Genomic DNA, 19,311 nt, shown 5'->3' with positions numbered 1-19,311 from the left:
GCTCAGCCTGTCATCTTATTGTTAGTGCCCTGCCAGGTCCAAATGAGGAGGCATACTGAGCTGAGGTCGTTCTGTCCTCATGCACTGGGAGTCAAAGGACTGAGTCTACCTTCTTCATTTCCTCCCATTGTAAATATGCTAATGACATATTTACTGCACATTCACACAGCCTGCTTTTCTGTATGAAGCCAGGTACACATTTTCACGTAAGGAACTCTTTGAAAATATTGTCCAGAATGTATTCTTCTGATAGGAATTAAAGATAAAAACATTATACTACTGGACATTGTGGCTAGCACTGACCCTGGAGGTTTGCTTTGTGTTTTAAAGATTTTATAGAATATGTGCTTCAGTTAAAATCTATGCTAAATTTTTCTTGTGTAAATGTTTGTCTTTAAAAAGTGTGTTGTCATAGATACAATGAATAATTTGAATTTAGATGAAAACAGCTTCTGGAATTATGGCAGACTAGCCAAGGGGCATATTAGTCATATACTGGATAGTTTTTCCTGGAAATCTATAAATTGGCTTCTTAACATAAAAATAAAGGAATAGATATGACCAGATTGCTCAAGTGACTCCATTGCTCATGTGGTTACATGTACATTTTGTCAGCTTTGCCACACTGTAATCAGCTCTTCTGTTGGATAACTTCCTAGAAAGCCTAAAATAATTTAGTCTATATAAGCCTTATGAGTCAATGACACCCTAAGTGGAAACACAGGTATTTAAAACCAGCCAGCTTTCTTTTTTTTTCTTTTTTTTCCCCTGAGGCCTTTCTCAGGAACATAACTATTTTTGTTAGGAAGTGCAGAAAGGAGGGGTCTGTTGTTTAATGACAGAACCACTGACATCCAGGAGGAGACCAAAGGAAAGGATGCTGTTTAAGGCTAATGCCTTTAAGGTGCTTTATTTCTAAAGAAAAATTTTTTTGTCATTTGTACAGTGAAAGCTTGTTATAAGAGATGGTTAAGCTTCTTTAATCCAAAACACATCCTAATTGCCTAAAAAGGTAGTCAAGAAAATTTAGGTTAATATATCCTATTGCTGTAGAAAATGTTCATGCCTTTTTTTCAAGGTCTTAAATCCATTTTTATGAATAATAAAGTAGAAAATGAATCAAATGCAGACTTCTATTAGTAAAATTTTGAGGAAGGTAGGACATTCTGGGTTCAACCTAATTGAAATATCATTATGAGTCCTTGGTGAATGCTTCTGTTATAAAATACTGATTTCAATATGGTACCAGTGCTCTCTCTTTTTTGCATGTAAGATAAACTAGCAGACATTTTAGATCTCATACTATTAGTTATGCTCTTGAATAAATTATGCTTCCTTCTGAAATGAAATTGTATATTCATGAATATGCTTTGGATTTCCATCAAGTGTTCTTAAAATGTCAAATTGCATTCAAAAGTTGCTTCAGCTTGATTGATGGGTCGGGCAAAATCAAATATAGAAAGTGAGTCCTAGAATCTATTTATGGAGGCAGTAGACCTTTCACACGTGACCCCAGCCTGCCTCTGCAGCCTCAGCTCCTCCTGCTGCTCCTCCACCCCACGAAACCTCAGCGCCAGCCACAGGGACTCGGAGTCACTTCCTGAACATGCTTTCCTCCTGTGCCTTTGTTTACCCTTTTCCCTTTGCATGTAGGGCCTAACTCAACATCCTCAAAATCTGGCAAAAATCCCATCTCCTCATAGTGGTTTATGTAATCCTTTGGTCAGAGTGAGCAGCATGCTGCTTTGCCAGTAGCTGCCCTTGTCACACTATGACTCAGACTGTCTAAAAGACGAGACCTTGTTTTACTTATCTCTGTGTCCTCTGAAAGCCAGCCCAGGGCTTGGCTTTATGTGATAGACGCTCATAAGTGTTTGTTTACTGAATTGCATTTTTGCATCTCCAACCTGTCCTATTATTCTATCATGTAAAATGTCACAGAAATCATCAGACTTACAGGTCTTACGGAGAATGTTTTGAAATAGGGACTTTTCATTTCCCTGTCTAGGGAGACAGCTAATGTTAAGTTTTCCCACATAGCTAATGTCCCAAACTATCAATGTTTTCTCCAAGAAACCACTTTGTGCCTCACTGGTTTACTGAAAACATAACAGCGCTATCCAAGTCTGACTCTCAGCTTGAATGCCATTAAAGAGTAATGAAGGGAAAAGTTACACAAAAGGTCCAAATTATTACAGTAAATGCATTTCAAAAATCACTTTAATGGTGAATTTGTTTATGAAATGAGAGGACCAAGCTTCACTGTGGTAAGATTTTACCTTTTATTTTGATAAAATTCTAAGCAATGTTTTAAAAGTATAAGTCTCAAATTAACCTAGGTTGCATACTAAAATGGCAGATCCCTGACTCTCACCATTGGCAATTTGGAGTCAGTAGGTCTAAAATGAAACCTAGGAATCTGAATTGTAGGAAGCATAGAAGCAATTCTGGTGTTAAAAAATCATAAGATTGCACTTTGAAAAACACAAATGTTCTGCAGAAGGTGGCAAGGTAATATCATATTAATGGACCTATTATATGCTCAAAGTATTTGCTAAGCACATGTTACATAAGCCAGTCCCTGAGCCGACGTTTAGAAGAGATACAGATGAATAAGGCAATATCTCTTCCTTTAGACAGCATCATTGTGTACTTAAATATGCTAGGAAGTTGGATAAAGTTACTTGGTCAAAGTGTCCTGGCACTAATAAGCCAGAATAGGCTGTCAGATATGTTCTGCTCTAATCAGAAAGAGTGTTCTGGGTTTAGATATACATTTCATAAATTTATGATGAACAAGGAAAGAAATGCTTTACCATGGCCAAAGAAGTCAGACAGGGTGTTCCTCAAGCCTCCTTATTCTGAAAAAGGACTTGGATTTAGAGATTCAGTAGCTTTGACTTGGAGTGAATGGCTCATTATATTTTTGATGTATCTCTAAAATATATTTCCAGTTAAGCATATGAGGGGTTTTAAACCTTTATTATCTCACATCCTCAGTGAGTAACTCAGAAATAAGTCCTCTAAAAGACCAAAGTTTACCTGTGGCTCCCAAATTGCAATTTAGCTATATCCCACAAGTTCACAGAGAGTTATCATTCTATATATCATCGTGACAGTGAGTTAGAAATTACACTTTATTTCATCAGTGTGTAATTATAATCCTGTATTATGTATGTTTCCATATTTGTCCTTTATTTCCCAGCAGACTCTGAGGGTCTTATGGACAAAAAAAAAAAAAAAAAAAACCCTCAAACTTGTTATTCTATGACACCTAGTATAAACATGAGTGGGTATCCAAAATATACTTTTAGATTGCTTAAATTAACTACAAGTTTAAAATGTGTTTGATTCTGAAATTAGAATGTTTGGAAGCTTCTACACTGTGAAAGCCCCACAGGACAGTGCTCATGTTACTGCGGGAGGATAAGAAATATCCTAGGAGAATGCTGTCTCAGGCTCTGATTTACTAGTGTGTGTCTGCAGGAAAGCTTAATGTTATACAGGCAAAGGGTTGTACAACTACACATTCTGTGCTTTGCTTTTATGAAAAAGCGGTAAATTGTTAAAGAAAGATAAATGATGCCAATAACAAGGATTTGTTTAAGAAAGCAAATCTTAGGCATGTCTTTGTGCAGCTTTGTGTGCAACCATCGATATCCATAGTATATTATAAACAGAAGATTATTTTGTTACTCCTGAATCCTTAAGAAAACGTTCCACTATATTTGGTACCTTCAGTTCACTAAGGCAGAAAAGAACATAATACATATTTTAAAACAGTATAAAGAGTTGAAACGGAAAATTTTTGTGCTTTAAAGAGGAAAATATCAATTGCCAAAAAACTATCATTTGGAGTAAAATGTACTATCTTTCTTCCTTTATCCTAATTCATACATGCGATCAATATTTTTGTCACTCCCTTCCTCTACCATTTCTTGGGTAAATATGGAAATGAGTGCATATTTTCTGTAACTCAATTCACTTAGACACAAGATAAATATGCCAAAGAATTATGATCTTTTTTGCTTTAATATTTATATCACAAATACTGTCAAGTATCCTTTAGAAGAAAGATATTATGCTTGGCACCTCGGAATATGAAGATGTAGGCCTTGCCTTCAAGGACTTATATTTTGTGTATCTTTCACTTTTAAGCTGTGGAATAGGTTTGACGAATAGTTCTTTGCAGTACCACTTCATAGAAGTATCAGTATTAGGCAGGCAAATCTGGGGGGAAAAGATGAGCCCAACAACAGACAGCAGTCATTTTTCTCAGTAGCTGAGATTAGATTCCTATATTCTTAAGAAGATGAACTTTATAATCAGCCAGCTTTTAGCTCTTTGGATTTAAGACTTGCCACACTCTGAAACCCCCTAGTCCCCCCAGTGAAAATAGTATAAGAAAAAAAAGATACCTAGGACATAGGTAAGGAGCTGACCCATTCATGCATTCCTTTCAGTATTTCTGTCTTCACTGTCTGTACCCAGTGTAGAGAGTGTTGGCAATACAGATGTGATTAGACATCTGCCCTCAAGGGACTTACAGTCTCATCTAACAAGGAGGCATATAGGGAGATTAATTAGAGCAATGTATTTTCATAGGAACCTTGATTTCTGTTCAGGACAGCGGAAGCCGAAAGAGGGAATGGCCAATTCTGTGTGGAGACATGAAAGGCTTGTGAGAGGTTGAAGATAGAGCTGAGCCTTATAAGAGGACTAGGGGTTTGCCAAGTTGAAGAGGAGAAGAGGCCATTCTAGGCAGAGAGATCAGCCCAAACCAAGGCCTAGGCCTAGAGACAAATAGCCTTCTTATTTGGGAAACGGTTGAGTGTTCTGGAGCCTCAGGGGCAGGGGCGGTGCAGGAGGGAGAAGGGCAGACCAGGCAAGCGAGGAGTTAGGAGCAGCTGGGTCACCAAGACTTGGTCCCTGTAGAGGAAGGGATGGGTATGGGAGGTGTCAAGGAGGTGCAGTAAGCAGAGTTGGATGACTGCTGAGAGGAGGGCTGTGGTGACATTCTTCTGCAGCTGGCACCTCTGGCCTGCTGTGGCATCTATGAACCATCCCCTAAGCTCACTCCCACCTACCATGTCCCACTCCTCTGTGTTCTCCCCTTATGGGCCAGGCTTCAGACCTGCTGGGACCCCTGCCGGACAAACTGGTGACAGTATGGGAAGAGACAAGGAAAAGATGGGCCTAGGGTTTCAAAGGCCCAGACTTGACTGGAAATCCACTAATTCCCATTGCTGGGTTGACACAAAAGCATAGAGGTCACTCAGGATCAGATGGGACAGTATTGTATAATTGCAGTTTATTTGGCACTCAGGGCCCAGCTCCAGAACATTCTATTAGACCGTCTATATTTCCACTTGGAAGTTATCAGACAATTCCAGTAATTGATTTTTCCCTCCAAAATGAAGCAAAATCAAGCTCCAGCAAATGGAATTTGGTCTTCCGTTGAAGCTCTTTTATTTGATTTTCACAGTCATCTGTGTGAGGTAGCAAACAAAATGCAGACAATGATTGTGTTTTCCCGGCCTGGCAAGAAAAAGCTGATCAAGGGCTATGAAGGCCAGCAGTTAAAGAGAATGGAGAATGGCCGCAGTACAGGGGGCCCCAGCAGCCCTGTTCTGTGAGCCCAGGCACTCTGTTGATGAGCACTGCACAGTATCATCCAGAATTTCGTAGAAGGCAGATAAGTGGCTGTCAGCCTTGTAGTGTTGGGCTTTATTCTGAAAATACCCAAGACCCCCTTGTGTTAGACTTTAGAAAGTGGCAAGGAGCTAGGTTCATGTTTTCTAGGGTTTTAGGCACCAAAGCTAGAATTCTGAAATGAAGTTGGAAAAAATAATCAGAGAGCTGACAACTTGTGTGAGAATGAAGCAAATCTTCGCAAGCATTATATTAGCAGTGAATAGATTATGTTTGACATGTGTCAGAAAGCAGCCCATCCACTCAGATATATGGGCCAGTTTTACTCCTAGAAGCCTACGGATTGCAAAATCCTTTTGTATCTTTTGTGATGTCCACCAACAGCTCCTGCCACTCTCAAACGTTTACAACCAAATGAGTTACTCTAAGTCATGTCAGGAGCTTTTCCCTCCATCTAAAGGCTGAGAGGAAGGCTCTGCCTATTCCTTAGTCCTTTGGCCTCCTGAATCTCTCTATCCAACCCTAGAAGAAACGATTAAGGGCAATTTGACCATACAGTCAGTAAACTGTCAATTATAGACACAGCAAATAATTAAATTGAGAGTAAGCAAAGGTAGGATTTCAGCAACTTTAATAAACACTGGTTACCCAGGTAACATCCTAGAACATGAAAGAGAATGAGAATCAACATTTGGATGCCTCCTGCATACTAGCCATTTTGTCTACACACCGTGCGTGAGAATAGATATTAAAGGAAAATTCCTGTGGTAATACTTGTGAATAGGTATACAACAAATATGAGTTCCTCCTTACCCATCTCTGCCTTTGCGTGGTTGCCTAATAAGTTAATCTTTGCAACAAGTTGTGGAATTGCTGTCATTACCCTTAATTTACTGGTGAGAAAAGGCTGAGAGAAATTAAATTGACCAACTTTCTCTAGCTAGCAAATGGTGACACAGGGTATGGACCAGGGTCTGTGTGTTTCCAAGGTCCACATCCTTTTTCCAGGGCACATGGGTGCCAAAAATAGTAAATATAAATATATGTATATTTTTCCCCTAAGGCTGGTTTGGCAAGGCAAGCAACTTTGGGAGCTTGTCCAAAGGATTACAAAATACCCCTACTATTCTGGATCACACCAGGGGGAAAATACAGAATAAGCCTGCCACCTTGAGGTGACCCTGCAGGCAGAGGGCATTGGGAGCCAGCACCGCTGCATTCAAGGGCACCTTGGGCAGAGAGTACCACTCCCCTCTGCCTCAGCCAGCTCCCTCCCAGGCTTTGTGTGGGAGGAGAGGTTCACTCCTACACCCCCCAGAAGAGAAAGAATCTAAAATAGCCACACATACAAGAAGAGGGAGTCTTTAAAGAAATGATAAAAAGAGGGGGAGGCATCGTTCTCTTCTATAATTTCCCCCTTTCCGCTACACACCAAAAAAAAAAAAAGGTATATATTTTGCATTTGTGGTCCATTTGGATATGACTTGCAAAGATAATTTCTATTCATTTATCTGTTTTTGAATAAAGAAAAGTCATGCTCAGAGGTTCATATAAATTAAAGATATGGAGGTATCTCATTGAAATTCTACAGATGTGCTGATCCTACCCCAGGACTTCACTCATCAAAAGGTTTCTCTTGTAATGCTGGTGCTGACTTATTAATAAAGATCATGCTTTCATTTGATTATTTACCTAATCAGGATTCACCTTCAGTTTAAGCTCATTAAGTCTGCTGCTAATAGAGTGTATTTGATGGTGGAATTACATCCAAGTGAGACAGAGAATGTGTTCAGGCATTAATGGTCAAAAACAAAGACAGAGCACCCTGGAAGCTCATGTCACCCCTTGAGTGGAGTGTGTGAACTCCCTGCCAACCAAATAGAAAGGGCTAGTTTTGCAGAGTAAGGGCTGAACATTTTAATTAAATATACTTGGTAATAGAGCAATAAAAATGACAACACTCTAATTATTCCAAAAATCAAGAGAATAATAACCATTCTGTATATGCATCATGTTGGGTACATCTTTCTAATGGGCTTTTATGTGAAACTTGTAAGCTAGATTCAGGATGCTGGTTGCTCCGTGTGCCCCAACCCAACTCCAGTGACTCCCATTTCATCTCTTTGCTTTCATTTACTGGTCTTCTGAAGGGGTGTAATACAAACCAGCCTAGTAACATCTGTCCTGGATCTCACAGAAACAGACAACTAGATCATCTTATTCTTACCTTACTGGGGGGTTGCTGGGTTCAACGCCTATGGATAAATCCTCTTCTTTAAGTCCTTCTTGCCCAACAATAGGAAATTCCACTTTTTGTTATGCTGAGAAAGCTCTCACTACCCGAGTGCCACATTGAAAGAGGGCCCAGAAACAGCAGAGCTGTGCTGTTAACCGAGGCCAGTGTGTCCCCTCCTTGGAAACGCTGCAGCTAGGACTTGGCACTGTAATGGGCTAAATTATTTATCCAGTTGGAAAAGAGAGAAGGCAGCTAAGAGCCTCCTGAGTTAGGTTATAGCCTCAGTCCCTGGATTCAAACTGAGACAGGAAACAAGCCAGTTTACATCCCCAAAGGAAAAAAAAGACTTTTTCTTCAAAGTGCACTTTCATCATGTTTTATGCCTGGCATAAACCCCAACCATGGTGAAAAGAAGCTGTTCCCATCAATCTTATTGGATTCATTGAGTACTGTGTGGCAGGCCCTGTGATATAAAAGATGCAGAATAGTGGCCTTTGCCCCCAGTAGCACGCTCACTTGGACAGACAGGGAAAGCACATGCAAAGTTAAACTTCTCATTCTTCATTCTATACACACAATGTGTCAGGCACTGGGCTAGGTACTGGGGATGCCATACAGAAACTACAGTCCAGTGAGCAAGATAGGAAACCAGGTGATAGTGAAAAGACCACATGACTGATGTAGTGATGGGCAAAGCGTGTAAAATGACAGTGAGAGAAGACAGGCCAGGAGACATATGAGATTAATTTCCCAGTAAGTGAAACATATATTAAAAGCCATGAGATCAAAGCAAAGTTCTTAATTTTGTTTTTGAGACTGCTGTCAACAACACACTCCAGTATCAGTCACCACGCCACATATGCAGTATGTGCAGTGATTCTTCCAGGACCCTCTCTATGTGAAGGAGAGCTGGTTTACCTGAGGCCAGTGCTTTATAGGCTTTTTGATTAGTCACACAGACCAGGCTGTGAGTCTGTATAGAATGAGGTCATTGATAAGAGGTGTGTCTGCAAATACAGGCATGTCCCTCTTTCCCAGAGGGTTTACCTCAGTCTCAGGAGCCATCCTTCAGATCAGGAAATATGGCCCTGACCTTGATGGACTTGGGAGGGTAAAACAAAAAGGGTGCATAGAAATGTGTTTCTTATTACAGTTGGTAGGAATTTGTATACAATTATTTTTCCAATAGAGAATTGTACTTAAAGTCATGATTCTGTAAGTGTTATTTATGTTCCTTGTTACAGTCTTCAGACTTCTAAATCTCATTTATATCTCTTTTAAGACACCTGTCTTGATATCCTCTATTTTATTTATTTGCAAACGTGGCCCTTTCCATCCCATTAATTTCTTAAGTGTAGGAAACATGCTTTATGCATCTTTCTGAGCTCCTTATTATAACTTAGCACATTGCCTTACATATTATAGGCATTTAATGAATATCTGATGAATAAACTATACATCCAAAACTGGAAAATGCACTGGGCATTTGGATTTAGGGCCTTTCCTGAAATTTACCAAAGAATAGTACTTCCCTAATTGGGAAATTTCATGCAACTTAGGAAGAGAGGGAGAGACCAGCTTGCAATGATAAGGAATGGGAAGAACACATTCCTAGCTAGGCACATCAGCAAAAGCATTGCTAACCGTCAACAGCAAGGCAAATGTCAAAGTCAGGTTATCTTTACAGTCAACCTTGAAATTCTTATTGTAAAGGGGATGCTCATCATGTGAGCCAGGATTGGATATTGTAGAATATAAGGCATGTGGTAGACTCAGTCACATGCATGATGACAAACAAGGGGAACGCTATGAGTAAAAATGACATTAAATGTGACTATGGGGTACATAGTAGACATCATTATTGCTTAGAAGTTGTCTTAGAGGTAACACCTGGCAGGAGAGAGAAAAGTTACAGTGCCATGAACCTTTGCTACAAACCATGCAGCAGGTGATGCTGTCCACAACTGAGTTTCAGTTCTTGATTCTCTCATTTCTCCACATCATTCTCTGCAGGTGGCATTGGCTGTGTAGGTCGAGACAAGGGCCAGGTCCGAAAATGCCTTGACGTGGTGGAGATCTACAACCCAGATGGGGACTTTTGGCGAGAGGGCCCTCTCATGCCAAGTCCCCTCCTCTCACTCCGCACCAATTCCACCAATGCAGGGGCAGTGGATGGGAAACTCTATGTCTGCGGGGGATTCCATGGAGCAGGTATTGGTCCAGTTTTGAACATTTTGTTAACTCCTTTGGTGCTGATTTGACCTTCTTTAATCCAATCACCACTAACACCCCAGAGAGCAACATGAGCACTTCAGAAGCATAGCTTTTAGAGTCAGAGACCCTGTGCACAACCTCTGGGTCTGGGCTTCACATTGACAAAGTGAAGCTGGCACATCCATAGGCTGTCATAAGAATTAAACGGAATGTAGTTTATGGCCATACCATCCTGAACACACCCGATCTCGCCTAACTTCAGAAGCTAAGCAGGGTGGGGCCTGGTTAGTACTTGGATGGGAGAACTAAAAGGGAATATAGTTTGTACAGCATCTGGCACATAGCAGACACTTACTATATAGTAGTTGAATATAAAGAGAAGAGAAATGGGAGCGGTAGCCTAATGCCTATGGTGAGACTAGAGAGACTTTAAAATGGAAAGAGCAGATGAAAGTGGAGTACTGGCCACAAATGTTGGGTTTTATCTGATCAAGACTCAGAAAATGCTCTTATTCTTACCCCATGACTATCACTTGAAATAAATGGCTTGAAAGCATTTCTAAAATAATACCTAATGCATGTATTTATTACTAAACTTAGTTTTCCATATATCTAATTATACTATCACTGCATTCTACAGTATGGATTTATAATTTTTTAATGTAACAGTGAGATTCTAAACTATGCATAAATCTAGTAGGCAGATGCCTTCAAAGTTTGATTAGTGGCATAAGTAAATAAGACAGAATGCAATTATATTAAAAATGACCAACTGTTGAATTATATTCTCACTAACAGAAGCACAAGGCCAGTACATACCCATGAAACATGTGCCTCAAGAGCACTTAGAATTTTGGAAGAATGCCAGGTTAAAGTAAAGCTGATACTGCAGCAAAAAAAAAAAAAAAAAAAGCCTTTTGCAAGCCTGCCTTCACTCTTTAAGCACACAATATGTTAGTTAAAGAATAAGATGGTAATTATAAATTAAAACAGACTCAGGAGATATAGGAACCAAATGCAGTGGTTCTCAATTCAAACAGATAATCTGGGAAATTTGAATATGGATCGGGGTGTTAGATTATATTGTGAAATTATTAGTTTTGTTAGGAATAATAATTGCATTATAGTTTTATATAAAATAGAAAGAAAAAATCTGAATAATAAAAATTGTTTAGAAGAATTTATGGGTGAAGGCCGGGTGTGGTGGCTCATGCCTGTAATCTCAGCACTTTGGGAGGCCATGGTGGGTGGATCACAAGGTCAGGAGATCGAGACCATCCTGCCAACATGATGAAACCCTGTCCCTACTAAAAAAAAAATGCAAAAATTAGCTAGGCATGGCGGCGCATTTCTGTAATCCCAGCTACTGGGGAGGCTGAGGCAGGAGAATGGCTTGAACCAGGGAGTCAGAGGTTGCAGTGGGCTGAGATCACGCCTTGCACTCCAGCCTGGTAACAGAGCAAGATTCCATCTCAAAAAAAAAAAAAAGAATAAGAATCTATGGATGAAAAAGATACGCTGTCTGAAATTTGTTTTAACCTATTCCAGCAAAAATTATTTTTAATGGCAAGAGGTGGCAAGAATACATTGAAAGTTGTCTTAATAAAAACTTTACTTTTCCTTTCTCTATTTGCTCTTCAAAAGATTTTTCAAAGAGGTTTTTAAAAAATTGTTTTAATCTCTTTTACATTAAACATTACATGCCATACTTGGGTAAAAATTGTAATCTATCATAGTAGCAAGAAACCTGGCCCAGCAAGGAATCCTAATAGACGCTTAGACTTTAATTTAGTCTAAGGATCTAGAAGACATTCTGTTTTGTCTTGATTCTTTATCTTTCTTTGTATATTACTGAATTAGAGAATTGATATCCCCCAGTTTTTCAAGCATGTTAAATAAACTCATATCATGAGCTAACCTCTCTTCTTGGTACTATTAATATAATGGACTGGTAATACTTTCAGCCAAAGGGACTTACTATATGAGCTCTCAAAGTCCATTTTAATTATTTGTTTCTAAGATGGTAGATTGTTTGGGATTCACTGAATGAATTATCACTGGGATGTTATTCAAAATAGAACAATTGTATAATAGCATGCCTATTATGATCTAGAGATCTCATCAACCCTAAAAGAGACACTAAATGTTTTCTCCTTCTATGACACAGACCTACTTACCTCATTTACTTTTTCAGAAAACCACAGTTGAGAAAGTAATCTCTTTTAATATAATTAATCAATTCCATAAAAATATATCGAAATATATCATGAACAGGTATTTGGAATACAATCGAGATTTTCGACATATGGTTGGAAAGATAAATGCATAAACATGTAATAAACATAGTAATTTGTTTTTAGTTTAAACAGTAGGTTGGGCCAGGCAAGGTGGCTCATGCCTGTAATCCCAGCACTTTGGGAGGCCGAGGTAGGTGAATCACAAGGTCAAGAGATCGAGACCATCCTGGCCAACATGGTGAAACTCCATCTCTACTAAAAAATACAAAAATTATCTGGGTGTGGTGCCATGTGCCTATAGTCCCAGCTACTAGGAAGGCTGAGGCAGGAGAATTGCTTGAACCCTGCAGGCGGAGATTGCAGTGAGCCGAGATTGTGCCACTGTACTGCAGCCTGGCGCCTGGCTACAGAGCAAGACTCTGTCTCAAANAAAAAAAAAAAAAAAAAAAAAAAAAAAAAAAGTAGGTTGAACACCTGTATTATATCTTCAAGCCCCACTAAAATGATAGTAAGTGGAATAAACAGTTAGACAAAGAGAAGAGACAGGAAAATAGCAACAAAAATTTGGAAGCTAAAAAGCAGCATGAATAGTAACTAAGTAGACCTAAGAAAGTGTACTCCTAACTGGCAACAGAAAAAGCAAAAAACAAACAAAACCCCTGACTTGTAACATGGAACCCCAGATAATCTCAGGAGCTGACAACAAAAGGTAACTCTGGAAATTGAAATGAATATGATGCTGAAAACATGAAGATTAGCTGAAATACAAGAAGACTCCTAATTTCTTGCCCTACTCTTGATAGTGAGACAAAGACTTTCTTTCACCCTGACAAAGACTGAAGTTGAGTTCAGGCATCCAGTAATTTAAAAAGAGATTGAGTGGAAGGTTGCATATTGAATATTGAGGTCCTCAGCCTCCTTTCCTCCCTGGTCCCCAGAATACACACAACCAAACTCTCAGCAAGAGATTGGGAGGTTCTTCTATGGGGGTCTGACCAGCCCCCAACTAAGGCAAAGCCAGATTACCCTGTAGAAAATCTCACAGAAAAAGCCTTTTAGAGCATTCTGCTCTTAAAGATGAGCAAACAGCTAAGGATCACCAAACATTTGAGGAAATGCGTAGACGAAAGATAGAAAGCAAACTGGAGGAAACAGAGGCTGTACCAGGAGAGGTGTTCTCAGAGAAATGAGAGAAAATATTGCATTGATAGAACAGGTAAAGGATACTCAAAACATTTCTTGGAAATTAAAAAATATAGCAGAAATTAAATCTACAATGGAAAATTTGGAAAGTGTAGTAGAGGAAACTTCTCACAAAGCAGAACAAAAAGCAATTATATTGAAAATTAGTAAAAGAGAAATTGAGGCCAAGAGGTCCAACATTTGAATAATAGGAGTTGGTCAATGGCTAAACAGAAAAAACAGAGGAGAATAAATTATCCATGAAGTAAATTAAAAATTTTTCCCCAAACTGAAGTCATCAGATTTAAAGGATACACAAATGCCAAGGACAAAGGATGAAAATGGACCCAAACTAAGGTACATCATTGTGACAGTACAGAACATTGGGGAAAAAAATAAAAGGTCATAAAGGTTCCTAAAGAGAAAAAACAATAGTTTTACACAAAGTGCCAAGATTCAGACTTCGAATGATGACATTGGGAGCTAGAAGAAAAAGAAGCAAATGCTATTTAAATTTCTATGGGAAAATTACTTTCCACCTACAATTCTATGCCTGCTGAACCATTAAGTGTGAGAGCACGTTTTCAGACGTTCAGTCCCTCTAAAATTTTTTTTCCTCTGTGCCCTTTTATCAGGACATGCTTCACCAAAAATGAACATATAAACCAAGAAAGAGACATGGGACCCAAGAACAGAATTAAACATAATAGAGAGAAAGGAAATCCCTGGAGGATATTGAGGGGAGATTCAAGAAGCTGCACAGCAGCCGAAAGAGCAGCCAGAATAGAATGGAGCCGGTCAAAGGGCTCTGTGAGAGATGCCTTCAAGATTCCAACATTTGGAGAAGAGCAATGAAAGCTATCAAAAATAAAATATGAGAAAACAGTAAGTTGTGCAGAAATGGAAGAGTATGGCACACAGTCCATCTGTGAATAGCATTTATAACAATATCATAATAAAATACTCGATACTGAGCTGACCAAAACTATGCCTTAACTGTATTGAAAAATGTGGAAACAGAGCACAGATAGATAGGGTAGGAATGTGAGAGAAAGCCAAGTCCACATTCTTCACAGTGGAAGTCAAGAGTTAATGCCTTCATCTGACAAAGCAAGAGGTGGAAGTAATCTAAAACGTGTTATTTATAGAGACCGTCATCACTGCCAGCAGAATCAGCCAGACTGGAGAGAGAAGCAGTGAATGGGTAGCAGGGCAGGGAACAACTGTTTTTAAGGAATAAGACTTGTAAAGCAGCTCTTTAAATCATGCCAATGTGTAACTAACAAAACAAAACCTAAATTTAAAATATGTAAATATGGTGCATATAATAGAAGAATAACAAGAGAGTATTAAGGAAAATATGAACAAGTGAGTCTTTTGGGAGACAACTCTCCATGGGTCTTAAGTGCTTCTGCATGTCTTATGAGCAGAGGTACTGTCTTTGTTCTGGGATATTTATTTCTTCAAGCATCTCTGTATAGCATACAGCCTTAGAACATATAGAATCTCCATAGCAAAGGGCAGGCATGTTCACTGGTCATTATGAAAAATTCAGGTTCTCTAAATTCAGCATTTCTGTCCAGTAATGCAACTCATTATTGATTGTACTGGTGTCAGTTGGCACTCTTCATGTTGCCCTGTGAGAACAGGGCAAAAAACAGGCATAATAACTGGCATAAAAATGCTGATATACTAGTTGCTACTATTGCTATGACATTGTCTTTCATTTCTGAGCCAGAAGTCTCATGTCTTCTATCAGCATCCATGAAACTGTAACAGCTTACTTATAAAATCCCAGACTCTTTGCAGTTCTTGACAGAGTCCTAGGACTCACCAACAAGCTTTGTTCTCCACCTCTAACCCAGAATGAGGGAGCCAGTATTGTGTTTCAAAAAGGTCAGAGCTCATAACACCAATCCTTCACAAACTCTTACAAAATATACAAGAGGGAACACTTCTGAACTCATTCTTTGAGGCCAGTGTTATTCTGATACCAAAATCAGACAAAGACATTGCAAGAAAACTACAGGTTAGTAGACTTTTTGAATATGGGTGCAAAAATGCACAACAGAATACTAGCAAACCGAATCCAGCAATTTACAAAAAGAATTATAAACCATGACCAAGAAGGATTTATCCCAGAAATGAAAAGTTGGTTTACCATTTGAAAATGAATCAATGTGTGTGAAGAGGGAGAGCATCAGGAAGAATAGCTAATGGATTCTGGGCTTAATACCTGGGTGATGGGTTGATCTGTGCAGCAAAACATCATGGCATACATTTACTTATGTAACAAACCTGCACATCCTGCACATATACCTTGACACTTAAAATAAAAGTTGAAGGAAAAGAAAAAAAATGAATTAATGTAATATACCATATTAATAAAATAAAGGGAAAAAATAGAAAAATTATCTCAATAGATGCAAAGAAAAAAAATAGATGCACCCTTTCATGATATAGATACTTAACAAACTTAGAAATAGAAGGTAACTTCCTCTGCCTAATAAAGGGTATTTATGAAAAATCTACAACTAACATCGTACTTAATGGTAAAAGACTGAAAGGGTTCCCCCTAAAATCAGGAACAAGACATGAATGCCTACTCTTGCACTTCTATTCAGCATTGTACTGGAGGTTCTAATCGTACAATTAGGAAAGAAAAAGAAATATAATGCATCCATATTGGAAAGCAATAACTAATTGCATACAACATAATTTTTTATTTAGAAAATCTTAAGGAATTATTTAAAAAGCTACTAGAGCTAATAGGCAAGTTCAATAAGGTTGCAGGACATAAGATTATATGCCAAAAAATTGTATTTCTATACACTTACAATGAACAATTCAAAATGAAATTAAGAAAACAATTCTGTTTACAACATCAAAAAGAATAAAATACTTAGGAGTAAATTCAACCAGAAAGCACAGGATTTGTACACTGAAAACTTCAAGACATCACTAAAAGGAATTAAAATTCTATATAAATGGTAAGATATTATATACAAAAATTGATAGGATGATCCTAAAATCTATATGGAAATGTAACAGACCCAGAAAAGCCAAAATGATCTTGTAACAAAACAAAAACAAATGATCTTGTAAAAAAATTAGGAAGACCCACACTTCCTAATTCCAAAACTTACTTCAAAGCTATAGTAGTCAAGACCATGTGGTACTTGCATAATGATAGATAAGACATATTGATCAGTAGAATAGACTTGAGAGTTCAGAAATAAACCCTCCATTTGTGGGCAATTGTTTTTCAACAAGGCTGCCAAGACAAGTCAATGAGGAAAGGATCCTTTTTTCAACAAATGGCGCAGGAATAGTTGGATATCCACATGCAAAATAATGAAGCTGGAGTCCTACCTCACACCATGTACATAAAGGAAGCCAAAGCGGATTAAAAACCTAAACATATGACCTAAAACATAGGCATAAATCTTGAATTAGATGATGCTTTCTTCTTGAATTAGATGATGCAGCTTCTGTGGAAAAGTCTGGCAGTTCCTCAAGAGGTTAACACAGAGTTGCCATACAATGCAGCAATCCCACTCCTAGGTATATATCCAAGAGAATTGAAAATATTATGCCCACCCTTGTACATGAATGTTCATAGCAGCAATATTCATCTCAGCCAAAAAGTAGAAAACAACACAAGTGTCCATCCACAGATGAATGGATAAATAAATATGGTCTATTTAAACAGTGGAATATCATTTGGCAATAAAAAGGAACGAAGTACTAATAGATACTACAACATAGATGAACCTGGAAAGCATTATGCTAAGTGAAAGAAGACAATCACAAAAGACCACACATCACATGATTCCATTTCTATGAAATGTCCAAAAAAGGCAGATGGATAGAGACAGAAAGTAGATTTGTGATTGCTAGGAAGTGGAGAAAGGGTGAATGGGTAGTGACTGCTAATGGGCACAGGATTTATTTTGGGAGTGATGAAAATGTTCTGAAGTTAGATAGTGGTGATGGTTGCACAACTCTGTGAATAAAAAAACATTGTATTATACACTTAAGGGGTGAATTTTATAATACGTGAACTATACCTCAATAAAGCTGTTGTTAAAGTGAAAAAGTCAGAGCTCTCTCTCTTCTTTCCCTCACAGTAATCAGCTTGGTGTTTGACAATAACAAGAATTAAGCTGAACTGCCCATGGGAAGGGTGTATGGAGGCAGATTCCTTGAGTGAAAGAGGCAGAAATGGCCCATTCCAGAGATAGAGTTAGGATTCCTGAGACAGAGAAGACAGTGGTGGCAGATGACACCTAGTGGCAGGAAACTATTACTTGCTATAAGAACATCCAAGGGATGACAACACTGTGGCCTTAGGTACTTGCAAAAGATTCCTGTGGTTGGCACACAGAAATTCTGCCTTTTAAGGGACCCTGTGTGCTTGGACAGAGGGCATCTTGGTGATAACCATAATGAAGTGACTACCAAAGAACCACTCTCATGTTTTCTAGCTCAACTGTGCTCCCAGGATTCTCGTATATCTCACAAAGAGGAGTTACTCCCAGAGGGCTCAGCCTTCTCCCTGATGACAAAGCCCCCACTTGGCTCTTGTTCCACTTGCTTGTTCTTTGAGACTCAATTGCATCTTCCTGCCAGGCTCTGGTTTCTGCCTACTTCCCCAAACTCTGGTGCAGGGTCCCTCACTCCCCGTGACAGCAGCTCATCAGCATACACACTTGTTTGACACCTGAGGCTGTCTTTCCTTCCTCCTGGATATCGGGGAGCTCAGAGAGCAGGCTGAGGGAGCAGGGAGGCCTCCTGTTTCTCCACTTCAACTCTATACTGGCTGTTAGTGGGCCCTGCTCTGAGTAGGGCGATTTCTTCCCAGAGTACTAAGCCTTCCCAGAAGGCTAAGTCCCTTCTGCCTTCATCTCATCTGTGCCATTTTCGTCATGTTTGGCTAACTTCTAGGGGACCCAAGCAACATTTTCACCTTAGTCTCAGCCCCTCCAAATCTTTCTTCCTTCACCTGGAACTGGAAAGGCTCTCTGCCTCCCCTATCTGTCCAGCAAGAACTTCCCTCAAATCACCCCTCTGCCTCCTCTAGTTTAGCCTTGTGGGCACAGTCTTAATGGTGAAAAGCCTCTAGAGGACAAATTCGAATTATCAGAAAGAAAATGCACTGGGAAATACTTCAAAAATGAATTTTTTCACTAACAAATGCAGATTAAAATTGACAGCTGACAGTTACCTGGTTACTCTGTGCTAGGGACCATTCTAAGCAGTTTGCATGTGTTAATTTATTTGATTCTCTCAACAGCCTACAACGTGGAAACTATTATTTCCCTTATTTTAAAGATGCAGAAACTGATGCCATCTAAAGAAGTCAAGCAGAGGGTAAATGTTAAATTTGGGATTCAAACCTAGATAGTCTGGCCCCAAAGTCTATATTTTTAGCAGTAGGCTAAACTGTCTCTCCATACCAGACAAATCAAATCAGAATATTTGGTTATGAGGCATGGGCATCAATATTTTATTAAAGTCTTCAGATTATTCTAACATGCAGTCAGGGTTAAGAGCCACTGCACTGGCTGATGTCAGTTGGGTTTTCATTCAACAAACCTTTATTGAATGCCTTTCTAAGTAGTAAGACCCTGTTAATCCCAGAGATACAGGTACAAACATGTTTGGTTCCAGCCCTAACAGAGCTAACTGAGGGCAAAATAAGGAAGTTGCTGTATTGGTGGGATGACGGACTCAGCTAGCTTCTTAGAATGTAGCTGTGCTCCTTCAAGAAATAGCTGATTCTAGGTT

At 39.0% G+C, this 19,311-nt stretch overlaps 1 protein-coding gene and 1 long non-coding RNA gene across 7 annotated transcripts in view; one reads left to right on the top strand and one right to left on the bottom strand.

The window, feature by feature from the left end:
* The window catches only part of KBTBD12 (kelch repeat and BTB domain containing 12), a 69,696-nt gene that overhangs the window by 37,562 nt on the left and 12,823 nt on the right, over positions 1–19,311 (top strand). For all 6 annotated transcript variants that reach the window (XR_005197318.1, XR_005197319.1, XR_005197320.1 and 3 more), the window contains exon 5: positions 9,902–10,099. Coding sequence is in view for 1 of the 6 variants with exons in the window: in XM_017511954.2 (XP_017367443.1) it covers positions 9,902–10,099 (198 nt within the window). In the remaining 5 variants the exon portion in view is untranslated. The remainder of the gene's footprint in view (positions 1–9,901; positions 10,100–19,311) is intronic.
* On the bottom strand, positions 4,020–8,206 carry LOC108291542. The gene is made up of 2 exons (XR_001819943.2): positions 7,880–8,206; positions 4,020–4,230 (listed from the first exon to the last, which is right to left on the bottom strand). It is a non-coding gene; the product is annotated as an uncharacterized LOC108291542 (long non-coding RNA).

This window comes from Cebus imitator, unplaced genomic scaffold, assembly GCF_001604975.1.
Source record: "Cebus imitator isolate Cc_AM_T3 unplaced genomic scaffold, Cebus_imitator-1.0 Scaffold457, whole genome shotgun sequence".
Taxonomy (NCBI): domain Eukaryota; kingdom Metazoa; phylum Chordata; class Mammalia; order Primates; family Cebidae; genus Cebus; species Cebus imitator.
The sequence above is the reverse complement of the archived record's forward strand: the minus strand, read 5'-3'. Positions and strand labels throughout refer to the sequence as shown.